We start from the raw sequence: 20,277 nt of genomic DNA, 5'->3' as shown, positions 1-20,277 counted from the left end.
ACCCAAAAATGAAAATGATCCCATAATTTACTCAACCTTAAGCCATCTTAATTGTATATGACTTTCTTTTTTCAGCCAAACACAAACGGCGTTATAATTAAAAAAAAAATATCCTGGCTCTTCTAAGCTTTCATCCTTCTTCCAAGGAGTGAATGGTACCTTAGACTTTTAAACCCAAAAAAGCACATCCATCCATAAAAATAAAAAATTAAATATATATACGGCTCCAGGGGGTTATAAAGGCCTTCTGAAGCGAAGCGATGTGTTTTTGTAATAAAAATATCCATATTTATTACTTTATAATTTATAATCACTGGCTTCCGGTCTGCGCGTTTTCAAGAGAGAGTCGAGATCCGACGTAGGCGTAGCGTAAGCTTATATGAGAAGTGACGAACGTGGAAGCACAGAGGATAGAGGAAGCCAGTGATTATAGTTTATAAAGTTATAAATATGGATATGTTTCTTACAAAAACACATCGCGTCGCTTCAGAAGGCCTTTATTAACCACCTGGAGCCATATGGATTACTTTTTTGATGGATGGATGGATGGATGCACTTTTTTGGGCTTCAAAATCTAAGGTACCATATACTCTCATTATAAAGCTTGAAAGTCATAAACACCTAGGATAGGTTGAGGGTAAGTAAATTATGGGATTATTTTCATTTTTGGGTGAACTAACCCTTTAAATATTGATCTGTTTCTCATCCACACCTAACATATTGTGCCTGGACACATGGATTTAACCACTGGAGACTTATGGATTACTTTTATGATGCCTTTGCAGATTTTGGAGCTTCAAAATTTTGGCACCCATTCACTAGAATTGTATGGACCTACAGAGCTGAAATATTCTTCTAAAAATCTTAATTTGTGTTCTGCAAAAGAAATAAACTCATGCATATCTGGGATGCCAGGAGGGGGAGTTTGGGTGAACTATCGCTTTAAGATCCTTTTACATTCTGGTTCAGAAGAAGGTTTCCTTTTTGTATTTTTATTTTTAAGGCCCTATATGGTTCAATCCTAGAGCTGTGGGGCTCCATACATTTTTTACATTTGACCCACATTAAATGGTTGAAAAGAACATGTGGGTCACATGTTATGAAGCTAGTTTTCTTGTCCAGCAAAACAAAGGTCTTTAGTACAAATCATGTTAAATCTAGAAATGTACCTTTTATTTATTCAAATAGAAAACAATAATGTTAAAATTCTCAAATTTTTGAGAGTCCAAAAATACACTATTTTTAAGCAACACATGTGGCTCTTCATTTAGTGCAATGCCTATATCTAGTTTTTGGATTTCTGAAATATACATCTGCAAAGTAAAATACAAAATCAATAGAGTAAATTAACAGAACAAATTACACAATGCCATCTATAGATTATGATCAATACATAATTTATAAATGAATGTCCACATTCCAACTTGTATCTAACAATGTGTAAAAGAACTCTCAACGCTCCTTCATTGTGGCAAATTTATAATATATGACCCTGCCAGACAGCCTTCGACTTGTTTCGGATTGTTTCATCGATATTTTGGCTTTAATTCAAGTCTTCACCTTCATTAAATCACAAGCATATATGATGCACTGAAGAGATTCTGAAAGCTGATTGGAAAACAACACAAAAGATATTGTGTCAATTGAAAATCAATTTTGATTGGTCAGCTTACTAATGAGAATGGCTGTTATGCTGTAAACCTCCTCTGGCTTTCGTTCACTGATTAAAACTTACCAAAGGAAACCACACATCAGAGAAAAAGACATATTTTTACATTATATGCATCTAAGTTAGTAGCTAAATGAATTGATCACTGAACATTTGATCACTTTAGTTGTTCCAATCATTTGGAATACATTTTTGAGGAGGCTTAGCCTCCCTTGCCTCCACTGATGGACCTCCACTGGTCAATATACAGCTACCATCAAGCAGTTGTATTGATTTAGTAATCCAATCTCTAGAGGTGCTAAATTTGTGTTTGTCAGTTTACTAACTGTGCTGCTGGCCCATTATCTTATTCAGGTGAAAGATGACAGCACTTCGGGCGATCTGCTTGTGAAGCAGGTGCAAAGAAATGAAGCAAACATTTCCGCCACAGACGGCTACCAAAACAGAGTTAGCATTGACACCAACTCCAGCCTGCTGATCGCTCAGGGTTCACTGACCGATCAAAGAATTTACACCTGCTTGGTGGTTTCTAAAACCAATCTGCAAGAATACCCTGTGGAAGTGAATGTGTACAGTGAGTATGCACAACACACACACACACCTATGCATACAAGACTATGTAGAGTGTTGCAAATCTGTCCCTTATGAGGCTCAATTTCAGTTAACATGCTGCCTTAGAAGGATGTAGGAAGAATGCAGTGAGGCAGCTCACTAGATATTGGAACAGTGATAATATTTATTAATAAGAGCAAAGATAAACGTAAAGATAAACTATTATCCTGCAAATTTGAGGCTTTAGTCTTTAAAATCATGGCTATGACGAAACCGAATGCAAGCATCAAATTTAAAATAGCATGGGAAAGTGGGTGTGCAGAATGTCATATTTTGGAGAGAAGAAAATGCTTGTGATCAGCTCTCATAGCCTTGATCTAGTTTGAGACAGACACTAGAGAAATTATATCGATAATGCACACTGATATGTTCCACCCATAGATCAGAGAGATATGGCTCGGAATGGAATGCGCATACTGAGCAGTACATACTGCATTCTGCCTTGCCTACTTGTTTTTGAACTAGTCATCCAATGAAAAACGTTTAAAAACAGTTTGCTAGGGTGCCAAATAGCCTTGTTTCATTGCATGTTTAAAGTAGCAACTGGCATCCAGTTATCATCTTGAAAACAAAATATATAATAAAAAATTGGTAGTCATGTTGTTAGCCGTAATAGCACCTAAAATATGCACTTTCTCTTAAAGGAACATTTCAGGTTGAAAACAAGTAAAGCTCATTCAGAATTTGTGGCATAATGTTGATTAGCAAAAAAAATAAAAAAAATAAATCAGGGTTATAGTGAGGCACTTACAATGGAAGTGAATGACGGCTATCTGTAATACTCAATGTTTCAAGTACAGCCACATGACATAAACAATATGCATGTAAACAAGATTTAAGTGTGATGAAATTGGTTACTTTCCTTTTTATGTAAACTTTTATCCAATTTTACAACTTCATTTCCATGACAATGTAAAACCATAAACCCTAAAACGACGACGAAAAGTGACGATTTAAACTACTGTACATCTCAAAAAATACAAAAGCTTTAAAAGAAGATTTAATGTAAGTACTTCTATAAAATTATAAGCAAATGTACACTCACCTAAAGGATTATTAGGAACACCATACTAGTACTGTGTTTGACCCCCTTTCGCCTTCAGAACTGCCTTAATTCTACGTGGCATTGATTCAACAAGGAAATGTTGGCCCATATTGATAGGATAGCATCTTGCAGTTGATGGAGATATATGGGATGCACATCCAGGGCACGAAGCTCCCGTTCCACCACATCCCAAAGATGCTCTATTGGGTTGAGATCTGGTGACTGTGGGGGCCATTTTAGTACAGTGAACTCATTGTCATGTTTAAGAAACCAATTAGAAATGATTCAAGCTTTGTGACATGGTGCATTATCCTGCTGGAAGTAGCCATCAGAGGATGGGTACATGGTGGCCATAAAGGGATGGACATGGTCAGAAACAATGCTCAGGTAGGCCGTGGCATTTAAACGATGCCCAATTGGCACTAAGGGGCCTAAAGTGTGCCAAGAAAACATCCCCACACCATTACACCACCACCACCAGCCTGCACAGTGGTAACAAGGCATGATGGATCCATGTTCTCATTCTGTTTACGCCAAATTCTGACTCTACCATCTGAATGTCTCAACAGAAATCGAGACTCATCAGACCAGGCAACATTTTTCCAGTCTTCAACGGTCCAATTTTGGTGAGCTCTTGCAAATTGTAGCCTCTTTTTCCTATTTGTAGTGGAGATGAGTGGTACCGGTGGGGTCTTCTGCTGTTGTAGCCCATCCGCCTCAAGGTTGTGCGTGTTGTGGCTTCACAAATGCTTTGCTGCATACCTCGGTTGTAACGAGTGGTTATTTCAGGCAAAGTTGCTCTTCTATCAGCTTGAATCAGTCGGCCCATTCTCCTCTGACCTCTAGCATCAACAAGGCATTTTCGCCCACAGGACTGCCGCATACTGGATGTTTTTCCCTTTTCACACCATTCTTTGTAAACCCTAGAAATGGTTGTGCGTGAAAATCCAAGTCACTGAGCAGATTGTGAAATACTCAGACCGGCCCGTCTGGCACCAACAACCATGCCACGCTCAAAATTGCTTAAATCACCTTTCTTTCCCATTCTGACATTCAGTTTGGAGTTCAGGAGATTGTCTTGACCAGGACCACACCCCTAAATGCATTGAAGCAACTGCCATGTGATTGGTTGATTAGATAATTGCATTAATGAGAAATTGAACAAGTGTTCCTAATAATCCTTTAGGTGAGTGTATATACACTACTTAAATATATACATACGTATATGTATGTATATGTATGTATGTGTGTGTGTGTGTGTGTATATATATATATATATATATTTCAGATATTATTTGACTCTTTTGATTTTTGGAGTAAAATAGAACCAGGACATTTTCATGACAGTTTTCACCCAGATGTATGAATGTCCATACAGTGAGCAGTATTCCTACTAATTATTGCAAAAATAGTAAGATTAATTTCAATAGTAAGGTTATTCCCAACATAACCACTGATCTGTTTCTTCTAACCAAAGTCTGACACCTTATTTCAGAAAAACCATCAGCTCCTGTGATCAAAAACAAAGCGAAAGAACTTGAAAATGGCAAACTGATGAAGGTGAGTCATTGTATTTAAACACTGCTCTTTAGGGCCCAGAGCTGCTTCTGCTGTTCAGTCTCATAGCCAATGTGTTGTCCCTAGTACATAAACCAGCAATTGTACTAACAATGTGAAGGACCAACTGTGTCTGTGTTTTCATTACCCAGCATGTCTTTCCAGCAGTCTCAACATTGACGCTCACCTGCTGGTATCTCAGTCAGCTACAGTTCTGAGACAGTGCTAATGATATGGTCATCAGCGAATGCATCGGTGGGCCGTACACACCTGATTTAGGCAGTGCTTAAGCGATTGTCTCCTACGGCTACACAGCCACTTGAAACAGCCACTTTTATGTTGTCTGGAGTTTGAATCTCAAATGCAGGACAGCTGTGATATTATTCTGTTTTATGAAGAAAAGAGGGAGGATTGTTTTGAGAATATAGAAGGTTTCCCATGCACTTCTTATGACAGTGTTTGTAAATAGAGCTCTGAGTTGCTGTTTTTAATTTTCTATCACTTTCTTACTTTTTGAATGTATTTCAGAGTTGCATAGATCTTAGAGCGGTGTTGAGGCAGAGGTGTGGGGTGGGGAAGGGAAGGCAGGGGTTGTGTATACAGCATTATGGGCTGTTTTTTTAGGCGGCCACCCACCAAGTTCTGTTGTGTTCAAAGTGCCGAGACTTTCTTTGAACAAGAAAGGGGGAGGGGATGGAAGGGAGAACACCTCCGACGATTATCTCATTTCGAAACAGCTACTTGTCTTGAAAACATGTAGGCCGGCAAAATGTCTGAGCTTATTTTAGTTCTGGAAACAGGAAATAAGTAAGAGAGTGGGAAATTAGCAAAGAATTAATTGTGCCTGTGACAGTCTGTGTGTTAGCTGGGAATCAAACCCATGACCTTGGCATTGTCAGAGCCATTCTCTACCAATTTGAGGTAGTGAAGTGATTCAGTTAATCATTTGTGAACTAGTTCATGTATATGAACTGTCCAAAAGAACTGAATCACTAAAATGAATCTGAGTTCCCAACTCTAAATATAACATAAATGTCCATTTTAACTGATTCAATTAAACGTGTTTGATTTCCCACCGCAACATGAAAGAAGACGGTTTAGCTGATCATGTATGATTTCTACCTCAGCTCCATTACTACGTTCGCAATACAGTGTGACAAATTAAGCCTTTGTGACACTACAGCGCTACATGTTGGAAAATGCATCTCTTTCCTGGAAAATAGCCAAGCTACTCTCATGCTACAGAAAAATTTTGTTAAGTTAGAAGCTTGTAACTTTTAGATATCTATTACCCAACTCTGATAAGATGCAAGTTTTTCACTAAAAATACAGAACACAAAAGTGGCACAACTGTTTAACGAATTCGCCCTAGGGAGTTCAGAGAGGAAGTGCTTAGTCTCATCTGGTCAGTTCCATGGATCAGTGGAAACCTCAAGCTTCAGGCAGCACTCTAACCGCTTGAGAGGTGATGTGTCATGGTCCAGCTCCCGAGGAGGGTCTGATGTGTTATCAGAGACAGGAATCATGCCAGGCGATTTCCCTCACCCCATTTCCCTGGACCCCCTCAGTTGTTCAGTTGTGGTTCCACTACAGCTTGAATTTCTCACGCCACCCTGAACACCTGAGCTCATGCATCACCCGCTGTCAACTCGCCTCTCCTGCCATTATTATCTCTTTCTGCTCTCTCTCTTGCTGCTGATCTCTCTTTCCTGGGGCGGATAGCTCGTCAGCATATAATCATGTCAGCTTGTTATTAATGTGGGCCCTGATTCGCATCTAGTGGTGTTTTTACTCAACCGGAGAGAAGAGGAAAATCAAAAGAAAAGAAAGAAATGGGCAGGAAGAATAGAATGTGAAGAATCAGGAAACATGAGACCAAACCTGTATTACAACTGTGATGTTAAAGCCCGTGCACTGGGTGTACACACATTGTCAATGAGGACATTTCCTACTGTATATTTTCACTAGTAGTAATCCCATTGCTGATTTCAAAATTAGTATTTGATGTAGTGAAAACTGAATTGTAGATATCCATAATTCATAACATGCACATGATTAAATGTTGAAAGATCTTTCGAGACAATTCCTTTCGGATTGTCAAAAGATGTCAAAATAGAATGACATCTTATTTGTTCATTGGTCAGTTGTGCAGTCCGTCAGTAACACTGTATGTGTAAATGGGGCATTAGGTGTGGGAGTCAAGCTTAAAGATGCTGGCATGGTCTCAAAGTAACATCCCTGAGCCACCTCGGGACTTACCCACCACAAGCGCAGCAACAGTGGGACTAAAACTACCTTCAGTACATTGGTTATGAACCATCATTAGATCCTGAAGAAACTGTACCCTGAATCACATGTAAATACACTGAAATCAGGTTCAAGGCACTGACACATCATGTGACAAAATAATACAAACCAAGTCAATACTATGTGTCACGAGTCCATAAATATATCTTAGAGACTCGAAAGAGAAAGGATTTCAGTATCGAAGACTTGAACCTGATCCAAAATTCTAAAGTTGATGCTGGTGAGATTTCAGCATATTTAACCCTTAGTGCTAAAGCAGATGCACTGTGTTGTTTTGTGTGTGTGTGTGTGTGTGTGTGTGTGTTAGTTGGGGGATTGCGTGGTGGAGAGTGTCAACCCAGCGGCGGATCTCATTTGGATGAAGAACAACCAGCCTCTAGGGGATGACGGCAAGAGTAAGTTCATATGAAGGATTTTTTTTTTATTATTTAGGAACTCAAATCTAGATTGCTTCCTTTTTAATCACCAGAGTCATCTACACTCGTCGTGCCTGATGCAATGCTTCGCATCCTCATCTGATGGATACCCAGTTTCTGTTTAGATACATTGCACTGCTACTCCTTCCACTTTATTTGCTCCGTCTATTCACAGGCCATCAATATCGCTCTGGTCAACTAATTTAAATAATATTTTGTTTCATGCAACAACTTGTACAGACCATTGTAAATTTACATATAAAATTGCTTCATTATCCTAAAATAGCCCATGCAAAGTCAGTTGCTATACCTATAAGTACACCCATTTTACTGTTGCTGAACTCTAGCTGCTGATTCGTCCATGGTTAGCCATTTCCATTGTTGACAATCTCACACTGTCACAATGCAACACAACATCAGTCACGTCCAGTGTTGACACGGTGTGACAATTGCAGTTTTTTCTAGCTCTAATGACTGATGTGTCTATGTGGGGTTTTTTTGTGCAACCGCAGCGATCATTATCACATCAGCTGTCACCAAGGACCCATCCACAGGTCTCTCCAGCACCTCTTCCAGTCTGCAGTACACAGCCAGGAAAGATGATGTGAAGTCACAGTTCACCTGCACGGCGAAACACGTGTCGGGCCCCAACCAAGTTTCAGCACCAGAGATCTTCCAAATTCACTGTAAGTGGAGTAACTACCATACATCCCCTGCATAACAATCCTTGTTAAATACCAAACAAAAAAGTACTATACAAAATATGTAATATTCTTGTATTTTTTTTATTTATTTTTTAGTAAAGTAGATTTTTATTATAGCAAAACTTGTTAATATTTATCTTTATTAAAACATTATTGTAAATAATGGCTGGCTCCTTCATCATATTGTGATGCCATTTTGTGGCCCGCTCTGAATAACGCAGCGGCTCATTTCGGCTTATCACGTTTCGCTGCTGATCGGGAAAGTTCCGGTTCTCCCGATGGCCAGATCGGCCCCAAAGTGTGTCGGCCCACCAGGAAAATGCCGGTATGCCAGAATACCAATCCAGCCCTGGGTTTGGTTCGTGGGTTAGAACTCTTTTAAGAGACTTTATGAAATCCCTATAGAAAAAAAATTAATGAGAAAAACACTTTCAGAACCAAGATGGTTGAAGAATTAGGTGGGTGCTGTTGCGCTCTATAGAAAGACTTCTTGTTTTTTTTTTATTATTTTGCAGCACCAAGACTTTTTATCTCATCTCGCTCAATTCAAGTCAATTACAATTTAATTTGTCAAGTTGCAGTAGCACACAAGGGTACTACAGTATCGTGAAAGCTCACAGTAGCACAAACCAGCACCTCCTAGGGATGGTTCTGCCATATTAACTTCAATAAATTCATCGTGGAGATGAAGAAGAATTTAGTTTATGTTGGTAGTCAAGATCTGGAGGCTTTCTTTTCATGAGCTAACATGTGTTTATATGTTGCATGCTGCGTCTGCAGTTTTGATGTTTAATTTGTTTGATATTACGGCTGGTTTGAGGGGTCTATGTTCCTGGGTGTGTGTTTAACTGTACATCTATACATCACTGCCTAGTACATGAAGCCATCTTTGAGTCGATCATGAACCTTGAATTGAGGGTCTCAGCTGGTAGCCAGGCTCAATTTTGTGTTATTTGTTTATTTTTTCTGGGTCTGGTCAAACATAATGTGTTGCTCTCTCTATCTGTCTGAATGCTGAGAGGTTTGCTTAGAGCCTCAGGGTGCACATGTGATATGAAATCTCTGTGGCTGCTGGGTAAGTAAACGATGGTGAGAATGAGTGAGAGAGAGAGGGAGAGAGAGAGATGGCAAATGGTTTTGGAAATGAAGGCATTTAAGCCTCTTGGGAGTCTGCAGAATTTAGCTGGTTCTCAACCAGTGGGTTGCGACCCAAAATCTGTTCTGACAGAGATTTGGACAGCAGGGAAAACAATGCTAAAAGCAAAAAATGCAACTCACCACCAAATGGTGCACACAAAAATGAAAAGTCTGCCATTATTTATTCACAAATGACAGGATAAAAATTTTGGGGTGAACTATCCATTTCATATTTTGGTGATTCTCATGAAACCTATTAAGATCATATTGGTACTGGTCCTATTTTATATTAAAAAAAAAATCATTTGCAAATAGAAATTAAAGCCTAGGACAGTTGATTATTAAATCACCAAATAAATTAGAAAATGTCCTTTTGTATTCATTTTTAACATTATTGTTTTATAATATAATTACTTCAACTGTACTCTATTTATACAGCATAGTTGTTCTCCCTTGGTACCATCTTTCATTCATAAATATAATTACAACATTATCTTTTCACCGTAATACTGTAAAAACGAACTGTGTAATGGTTAAATAAATAAACCATTATTTAATAAATAAATACAATTTCGGGAGAATCACAAATTTTTGCATTTTGTTGGGCCTTTGTGGCAGTGTGAAAAACATTTCAGTGATTGATTTGAAGGACTATAAACAATTTTGATACTGCGTTGGGTCAACACTTGTGCAATGTAAAATCTTGGTAAGACCAAAGAACTCCGTTGAGAACCACTGTCTTAGAAAAATACACTGGAAAAAAACAACAGCCATAACATATAAATTAATATATACATTTCTGAGTGGAAGCCGTTTATTTTCATAAAATTTTTAGCTTTACTTAATTTATATTAATGTGTACAACACAAAATATAATTTATAAGATGAACATAAAGTGATACACATACCTGCAAACTAGTCACCTTTCGGCAAAATTCGCCGCTTTGAATCCAAAATAGGTAATTCACAGGATTTGTGCCGATCCGGTGAGGTTTCTTTTTTTGAGGGGGGGTGAAGTAGCCTATACATGCATGTGAACGATTTGGTAAATTTTAGTGTTAGGTGAACAAGTATTTTTTTCGATCGCATCCGTGATAAGAGCAGCACAGGTGGACGCTGGCATACACACCGCCTCTTTGTTTGACAGACGTGCGTCTCTGAAGGGCTATGGGAAACAAACTCTAATAATCGAATATCCAAACTATGGGGAAGGTATTCTTACTGTTGCAGACAGTGTATGGTACAAAACAGATAAATAAAGATGAACTTTGGCTTAAAATCCATAAAATTACGATTTTAAGTTCTACGAATTCAAACAATCAAGTTCAGAACCAAGAGCCAATGAAATTAAGTAGAAAAAATAATATAAATTTGCTATTAGTTGTTGAATCTTATTCGTGTGACACCTTTTTAAAGTAAACTAATTTGAATTAACTAATGGTTTTGCTGATATAAAATGACTATAAATTGAATTTACTTTAAAAGTGTGATGCAAATATGCTACACATATATTTTAAGAAAATCCAGCAAATTATAATTTTTTTTTTATCTGTTGAATTTTCACCACACCTGTCCAACAACAGCCATCTTCCTTTGTTTCCTTTCTCTCACTTTACTGTCCTTCCTAATGTCTGTTCTTTTTCTCTCAGACCCTACAGAGAAGGTGAGTCTACAGGTTGTCTCTCAAAGCCCCATTAGGGAAGGTGATAATGTGACACTGAAATGCCAGGGGGATGGAAACCCTCCTCCCACCAGCTTCAACTTCAACATTAAGGTGAGAGATTACTGACAGTGTCCACATCACCCACACAATGGCAAAGGCTTGCTTTGCCACCCGAATGAGGGATCTGTCTCTTCAGGGTCCAACAGTTTATTAACACAATTACTCTCTGTCTTTCTACCTCTGCAGGGTCAGAAGGTCACGGTGACGAACAAGGATGTGTACACTCTGACTGGCGTCACCCGAGTCGACTCTGGGGTGTACAAATGTTCCTTGCTTGACAATGAAGAGATGGAGTCCACTCAGATCATCACCGTGAGCTGTGAGTGGACACCAAACTTTTCCTTTCCAATTAATTCCCTCCTTTATGGAACAAAATAAGGAATGAGTGAAGCATTAATCAAATCTATCTTCAGTAGGATTAGCAAAGTGGGCGGGACACCAGGCAGATGGCTTAATTAAGCGTTTTTAACTTGAGTTGAGAGAGACTGGCAAAGGCTCCTGCTCGCTGATAAGCTCTCACACTCTGCCCTCTATTATTAATATTCTCTGAGGTGAGAGTGTGTGTGTCTGTGCCAGTTTTGTTTGAAAGGCCTGATGATTTCCATAATGTGGGATTAGTGACACTTTGGTTCGGTGGCTCAAATGTATTTCACTGCATCGATGTGGTTTCAAAGCTGGTGGCATCTTAATCGTCCATTTGAGAAAACAATTGTGCGAGTAGGGGGTCGGAGGATTGGGAAGGTTATGAGGGCACTGCAGGTCTGTACAAAAGCGTTTAGTTGGAGGAGAGATGTGACGTGTTTAAGTCTCCTCTGTGGTTGAAATGTTTTGAGGACAGATGTGCATTAGAAAGGAGCCTGCAGTGAAATAATAGAGTTTTAAGTGCTTTTCTTTCATTCTTTGCCTTTGACTCCTTCTCTCAGTTCTGGATGTAAGCCTCATTCCGACTGGAAAGGTGTTAAAGAAGCTTGGGGAAAGCTTGGTGGTGTCGATGGAAAAGAACGCCTCCACTGAAGCGAAAGTGACATGGACCAAGGTAAGAGCGATGTGATTTAAAAAAAACTCCCAAGAATTGGTTGCAAATTGAACTGGATGGTTTCACGTACACCATAGTCGTACTAGAGGCTCCCCGATGGGATTTGACAAAATGTAGAGTTATAAGTTGGGTTTGTGTCTGGTTTCCATGTACAGTATAAATTTGGATTTTGGGTTTGCCCAGTTGGGACCGGACAAACTGTAGGGTGTTAGGCCAGGTTCAGGTATTTTATCATTATTGTTTTTTATGTATAGTACATAAATTAAGAAAAAAAACATTTAATTTTGTAATTTATGAAAAAATAAATACTTTGAATGTATTCCTTCATATTTGAGTACTATGGAAGGCCAAATGATTCAAAATCATAAATATTTTAAGACATCATTGAATACTTAATGAAATAATTAAGACTGTAAAATCATTAAGTTGATCATTAAATCACTAAATCTCATTGAGTGATGTGCCGATAACCGTTACCCTGAAAACGAAAAACCACAAAGCTCGTGCTTAAATGAAAAATCAACCCAAAGATAATGGTAAAATGAAAATGGACACAAACTAAATGGAACGCAAGGCACATTTATTGATTTGTTTGGTAATTTAATGATTTTATAGTTTTCATTATGTATTTAATTATGTATTTAAATATTTAATGATGATAATTTTGAGTAATTTGGCCCTTCAAAGAGTCTGAGCTTAGCAAGCGGTTTTGGATTGGGGTCGGGTTCCATAAAGAAAATGGACTGTACCAGTTGGTTCAGATCAAGTCACTTTATGGGCCGTGATATTTGAGTTTAATACAAGTTAAACTCAATCGACAGCATTTGTGGCATAGTATTGATTACCACAAAATTTATTTTGACTTGTCCCTCATTTTCTTTAAAAAATGCTAAATTGGAAACTTGCAATGGAAGTGAATGGGGCCAATTCATAAACATTAAAATACTCATTGTTTCAAAAGTATATCTATAAGACAAACAATATGCATATAAACATGATTTTAGAGTGATAAAATCACTAACTAACCTTTTCTGTGTAAAGTTAAAATTTGCCATTACACGTTGCCATTACAATGTGACACTGCATACCCTAAAATGACTGTAAAAACAATGGTTTAGACAACTTTACTGTTTAAATAACACATATGACAAACAAAGGAATTAATATAAGTGCTTTTATCAAATAATAAGCTTCACATTTCGTCCTTTAAACCCTACAAAAATTGGACCCATTCACTTCCATTATAAGTGCCTCACTCTGTAACCTCGATTTATTCTTTTTTTTTTTCAATATTTGTTTAAAGAAAGGGAAGGATGAGTATGATTTTTTTCCCCCCAATACATTGAGCTTAGCTTGTATTGAACCTGGAACAAGTGTTGGGGAGTAGCTAACTACATGTAGCGACGCTACTAACTTAACTACATTTTTCAGTAGCTTGACAATAGCTCAGCTGAGTAGATTTTCCAGTAGTGAACTACTTTTTCCAGCAAGTAGCGGTGTAGTGTGACCAAACGGTACATCATGTTGGTCAGATTATAACAAATAGCCTTCCTTAGTGTGTAAAAGCCAAATTTTACCGGCAAAACTTCTGACGGTCTGGCAGCATTTTCTATCTGCTGATCAGAATCAGGCAGCGCCGTCTTCTTCTTTTGTAATGGCAGCAGTGTTGCCAACTAGTTTCAAAGGAAAGTAGCTAAAGCCTGCTCAAAAAGTCGCTGGATGACGTCATACGCTAATTAACATATCCGTGACGTCACCGCGTCTCATTTGCATTTTGCATAATGTCCGCTCTTTACATGTGTTTGCTTCTCTGTGCTTACCGCCCTATATCAATCACTCAGAGAGAAAGTTAGAAGTGGCGGTAACTTTCTTATCTTTTCTCTCACACAGCGTTCAGCCATAACAAACCACTATGTGCATATTTACAAAAATCTATGCGCATGTTTAGAAAAAAAAACTGCATGTTTACAAAAATGTTTGTATATTTACAAAAAAAAAACAAGTGTCTGAATTCAGAGAGTTCAGAAACAGTGCATGACAAGAATAAAAATAAACGGTCAAATTAAACTCTTTAAATGTAAAATTAAAGGAGCAAACAATACAGATTCGTGATTGGTCATTGACAACGCGGTTTGCACATGTGCAGCTCATTCCCGTCTATGTCAGCTGCCGTGCGGTCAATGATTGTGCTGCTCCGCCTTCTCACATCTCTCTCTGTTCAGTGAGACTGACAGAGTAGACGCAGAGGGAGGTGTGCTCCGAGTCCGGGAAGGAAAGCAAGACTACGCCCTCACGGGGCAGTATTGACGACTTCTACGGAAGTAGCTATGTCTGTCCAAAGAATCGCTAGATTTGTCGCTAGTCGCTTTTTTGAATAAAAGTCGCTAAATTGGCAACATTGAATGGCAGATCCCAAACAAAAATAGTGAATTACCGCCATCTACTGAGAGCTTATTACAGCTCACTTGGATAAGAAGAGATTGTCTGATGGTTTTGTAAAACGAGCAACCACAGTTTGTTTACCTTTACAAGACATACAGAGGCAGGTAAATCTGAAAATGATAAAAGAACACCATTTTATTCTTCTGTGTAACAAAGAATGTTTCAGACACTTTGTTCTTAATAGATCATGCAACATCATATTTACCTTTTACTATTTTAAATAAAATCATTCAAAAAGTTATTATTGCTTTTTGAGGGATTTTGTTTCTGTTCTAAATATGTTTATTTAGCTAAATATACACTATATATTATTATATTAATTACTATCATGCAGAACTATTTGATTTCTCCATTTCTTAGCATTTAAATAACTATTATCTTCATGTAAAATAAATCATTTATGTCATGTATTATTATGCAACAATCTAGGATGACCATACGTCCTCATTTTTTGGACCTGAACAAAAAAGAGCAACCTCTGTAGAGCAGCCTCTGTATGTGGCCTGTAAAGTTGCACTTGCATGTCAATGGCAAAAAAGTCAGAAAATATAATGAGCATGAACCCATGTGAAGGGGAGAAACAAGCCCTGAGTCTTTATTCACACATTATCTGCACCAAATATTATGTGACAAGAGCATAAAATACCAGCCCAAGAAGAGTTTGTCATAAAAATGTGATCTTTAGGGAAGTAGGCTACACCTGGCCACAGCAGGACTGAAAAGTGTGAAGTATAGTATAACATTATTTTTTGTTTTTATTTTATACTTTTATATTTTATTGTATGGCCATTATTAACTGTATTAATGTTACTATTCATTAAATATATTAAATACATTTCATATATTTTATTAAACACATTAGTTTTAATTCATACATTAATAAATGGCATTAGTGTACATTTTGTTATTAATATTATTGGTTTGATAGTATCATAAAAAAAATTATATTGCCTCTTAAGTAGCTTCAGTGTAGCTAGCTACTTTTTGATAGTAACTTGTAGTGTAGCTAACTACTTTTTCAAAAGAGTAGCTTGACTGTAGATTAACTACTTAAAATTATGAGTAGCTTGTCAAACTACAGTTTCAAAGTAGCTTCCCAAACACTGCCTGGAACCTTGCCCTTGTACATACTAAGTAATACTAAATATATATATTTTTTATAAACTTGTTTTTTATTATTATTTCAACAGGATAACCATAAACTAGACAGCCTGGCCAACTTCTCTCAATTGACGTATGCTGATGCGGGCCTGTACGTGTGCGACGTGTCCATTGAAGGAATCAGACGCAGCTTGTCTTTCGAACTTACAGTAGAAGGTAGGACATTATGTTATACGTACTTACACAATCCAAGCTCATAGTGTGAACTTGGATTACTTAAACATAAATATTATACTTTTTTTTAGGTGGTCCAAGAATTCTGAGTTTAAAGAAGCATCGCAGCAACGATGGAAAAAACAAGGTCCTGACGTGCGAGGCAGATGGATCGCCTAAACCTGACGTGCAGTGGAGCGTTAATGGAACTGATGTAAGTCAAGAACACTATTGTACAAGGCAAAACACAGTAACTACGCCAACACTGACACTGAGAAAAAATGGCTTTATATCTTCTTGGTTTTATTGTTGACTTTGTAGTTAATGCAATCAAAACACAAAAATAGTTTTCATTGAATCTGAACATTGTTGAGCCAAATCAGTCTTTCACAGGACAATCTCAGATTTGAATTTACTCAGTTTTCACAAAACGTGTAGTAACTGTGTTTTTCCTTTGCACAGCAGCATTGTAATTTGCTAATCAGAATTTTACCATCACATTTTCAATATTATTGATGTCCTGAGTAGACATGCATCGACAAACTTTTTACAGCATTTTATGGGAAAGGGAATGATGGACAAATATTTCACTTAGTTTTGGTTTAGGCAAGATGACAGGTGCACAAGTGTTTGAAGTTGCAACTTTTCATCACCTTGAACTGAAGCACAGATTTTCAATTTGTGTAAAAAAAAGAAAGTAACTTGTCAAAAAAAAATTGCCTTCCCTGGGACTGAAATGATGTTTAAAAATCACACACACACACAACAAGTCATTATTCATCCTGTGTTCTTGCAGAATTATGGGTCTGGAGACTAGCGGCAGCGGCACATTGCAGCAGGTTGAATGTGCAACCTTTCCTTTGTTCAGATTTTTTCATTATTTATACAAGTTGCCTCCTCAGATTGCCTCTCACTGCCGCCTCTGAGGGGAGGTGACGTGTCAGTGTGTGGCACGTCTCTCCTTGAATTCGTCCCTCCCTGTTTCCGCTCACTTAAAGTCTGGGACATCAGAACAGGATAATGAGGACAGAGAAACAGGACACAGAAAACTAGCTTGTGTTTGTGTGTGTTGTTATCTAGACATCCCAGGCATAGTATGTCCCATGAGACCCAGAACAGTGTTTGGGATTTAATACAGAGCAGTCTGACCAATGTGGGAGACAAGAACAGATCACATTGCTCGCTCTCTCTCTCTCTCTCTCTCTCTCTCTCTCTCTCTCTCTCTCTCACACACACACACAAAATTATAAAAATTATATTTTTTTTTTTACTTGATCCTGATCATAGTCTTAATGTATGATTATTTATTGTATATTTTACAGCTATTTTGCTCTGTAATATAGTGGATTGTCGTGGCATTAATAAGTCATACTGCACTCTCTGTGAGGGGGTTCTTACTCTCACAGTCCTGCCCTAATGACACTTGATATTAGTGTGTTTGCTCATTTGGAGGTATAGTCTTATTGATGGTGACTCATTTAATGGCTTTTCGATTACTGACTTTATTATTATTATTTCCACATTGCACCCGACCCTGAGGTGTGTAAGAGTGTGTGTGTGCGCGCAGTGGGGCGGGGGGTTCCATTGGCTCTACATAGATGTGGTGCACTGAAGACAAGACACTCAAGGGGCTGAGGACCATTAGCACCCTCTAGTGTTTAAATATTTAAAAAGGCGCTTCATGCAAAGATAATGCAATAAGAACTAGAGCTAAAATGAAAATAGACGCAAACTTGCGCGAATATGAAATACAAGGAATCTTTATTGATTTATTTAGTGATTTAATGGTAAATTAAATGATTTATATGAATTTATATGAGCCATATGAATCTACATTTTTATATTTGTATACAAATGTATAAAAAAAATATATATATATATATATATATTAATTTATTAATTTGAGATGAGAAAGTTTACATTTAAATTAAAGGTGGCTTTTTAACTTTTTGTAATGTTATTATTTTTTATTAATTTTGTTTAGATTTAAAAAATCTAAATTTAAATGAAATTTAATTTACGATGTATTACTTTGTCATGTTTTTTTTTTCCTTTTTAATGTAATTTTAAAAAAATATTTAGATGGAACAAAGTACATTTAATTGAAATACGGCTTGACAACACAGTAATTCTGATTCCCTGTAAACTGAGATTTTCTGTCCGTCGTCCCACAGAATGAGATGTCATATGTCAACGGAAAGGCCACATACAAACTGACTGTAGTGCCCAGTAAGAACCTCACCGTCACCTGCCATGTGACCAATAAACTAGGAGATGATACGAAGGAAATCAGCGTGTTTTCTCGTAAGTATTTAACGCGCTTCATGGGGTTTCCCACTGACCTGTGAGGACTGCTTACTAACCAATAACATCTACCCCTTTAAAAGATAGGGCTGTCAAGAATAATGGTTATGTTTCATTTCAATTTAAATTATTGTCATTAATACATATTTAAAATTATATTGTAAATGAGACCTGATAGTGGTTTCAGAGTTTATAGACTTTGCACTACAGTGTAGAAAACACATTGTTAGTTCTTTTTAACAGAAATATATTTGGTAAAATCAGACAATATAATTTATCTGTAATGATAGATTTATAGGTAAATGCAAATGTCAATGATATTCAAATGCCATCAAGCATTTTATGTTATTTTTACAAGCAAATTAATATATTCTTTAAAATAGTTTGACAGCCCTGATGAGTAAATGCTGACTTCTAACATCTCTTTAACGCATGTGAAGAATTCTTTGAAAACAATTTATACATTGATCTGCATGTTTCCCAGAAAGTTTTACCTGTTGCACTATTCAAATGCAGGCCAGTTTGGTGGCTTATTACTATACTCATTACTGATTATAAAATTCCTGGTATGAATAAGACAGGCTGCTCTCTCTCAGGTCCTGTTGAAGGTTTTCACTCTCAGGGCTTGAGACTCTTTTGCTCTTCTCGTTCTCGGCTTTGGCTCGGGTTCTGTTTGTCTATGTCAGGGTGCTGGACTGCTGTCCCTTTCTCCTACTCCTCTCTTTCTGACCACTTTTGCATGTTTGTGGTCTTCCTCCTTACTAAATCTATAGAGAATATGCCCAAAATCTGATTGGGCAATAGCATTGGTTTTGCATTTATCTTTCTAACCACACTTGGTGGTGGTTTTTCTCTAAATTTGTAATGAATACTATTTTCTTTTTGTACCCAAAGTTAATTTAATTTTATATCTGATTTCAGTATTTAAGGAGGAGACTTCCAATCCAGGTAAGAAGAAATGATTTCATTCCACTTAAACTTCACTTTTGCTTAAAGGGATGCTTCACCCAAAAATTTAAATTCTGTCATTAATTGCTTGTCAATTATTTTCAGTTGAACTATCCCTTTAAGAAATGTATCCTATAATAATGCATCCTTAAATGATAGCGATTAAGACTTGTAGACCTAAAATTATCTTGATTCCGGTGACATGGGTTCAGCGGGTGTCGAGCATCCTGGCATCACACAAACTTTTGGTTATTATCCTAGATGCCCTTTTGTAACTTCTTTTTTTGAAGCAGTGTTTTTATGCTTTATTTTATCCCTGTCTGGGTCTACAGGAGTCGGAATGGTTTAGTAGTCTTTTTAAAGTGTTTATATGTTCACCTTTAGAAAAAAATGAATACGGAGCTGAGCAGGCCAAGCTGATTGTGGGTGTAGTGGTTGGGCTCTTCCTAGCCGCCGCTCTTGTGGGACTTATCTACTGGCTCTATATAAAGAAATCAAGGTAAGGTGCAACACGGTAATGCACAAATAAACACGTTAATGGACAGAAACGCTCTAAACAAGTATGCAAATGTAGACAAATGTTCTTGGCCAACACATTGAAAGTGCACTGTCCTGTTTTACAAACTAAACTTGAATTCTTGTGTTACTGAGGCAGTAAGGCACAGTTAGCTTCAAATCTTAATAAACTGGTTTTATTATTCAGGTGTCTAGCTAAAACATGTCAACAATTTAAAATGGGTTCTGACTATGGCTGTCAATCGATAACATTTTGTTTAAATGAACAAATAACATGTTATGCCCATTAATGAATTGCATATATCAATATTTGTCAAAGAAAGATCATTAAAAAAAAAATAATATATATATATATATATATATATATATATATATATATATATATATATAGTAAACTAAACAATTAAAATACAGTTTTAAGATGTGTATATATATATTTGCATTATTATTATTATTTTTTGTATTTTTTTTTTTAAGCAAAATGTTATCCAACCTATATCACCCATGTAAAAAATGAACTGCCTCCTAAACTTAATAGCTGGATGTG

General features: G+C 37.1%; 1 protein-coding gene across 3 annotated transcripts in view; it reads left to right on the top strand.

The window, feature by feature from the left end:
* Positions 1 to 20,277, top strand: part of alcama (activated leukocyte cell adhesion molecule a) — a 104,794-nt gene that overhangs the window by 77,957 nt on the left and 6,560 nt on the right. For 2 of the 3 annotated variants that reach the window (XM_052115650.1, XM_052115648.1), the window contains exons 3-14: positions 2,024 to 2,243; positions 4,822 to 4,886; positions 7,498 to 7,585; positions 8,119 to 8,292; positions 11,097 to 11,221; positions 11,357 to 11,489; positions 12,094 to 12,206; positions 15,839 to 15,965; positions 16,055 to 16,176; positions 18,137 to 18,266; positions 19,188 to 19,214; positions 19,599 to 19,713. In XM_052115650.1, coding sequence (XP_051971610.1) covers positions 2,024 to 2,243; positions 4,822 to 4,886; positions 7,498 to 7,585; positions 8,119 to 8,292; positions 11,097 to 11,221; positions 11,357 to 11,489; positions 12,094 to 12,206; positions 15,839 to 15,965; positions 16,055 to 16,176; positions 18,137 to 18,266; positions 19,188 to 19,214; positions 19,599 to 19,713 — 1,439 coding nt within the window. The remainder of the gene's footprint in view (positions 1 to 2,023; positions 2,244 to 4,821; positions 4,887 to 7,497; positions 7,586 to 8,118; positions 8,293 to 11,096; positions 11,222 to 11,356; positions 11,490 to 12,093; positions 12,207 to 15,838; positions 15,966 to 16,054; positions 16,177 to 18,136; positions 18,267 to 19,187; positions 19,215 to 19,598; positions 19,714 to 20,277) is intronic. The other variant, XM_052115649.1, reaches the window with a different exon arrangement.

The sequence above is a fragment of the Xyrauchen texanus genome, chromosome 43, assembly GCF_025860055.1.
Source record: "Xyrauchen texanus isolate HMW12.3.18 chromosome 43, RBS_HiC_50CHRs, whole genome shotgun sequence".
NCBI classification, from domain to species: domain Eukaryota; kingdom Metazoa; phylum Chordata; class Actinopteri; order Cypriniformes; family Catostomidae; genus Xyrauchen; species Xyrauchen texanus.
This window is presented reverse-complemented; position numbering and strand designations above follow the sequence as displayed.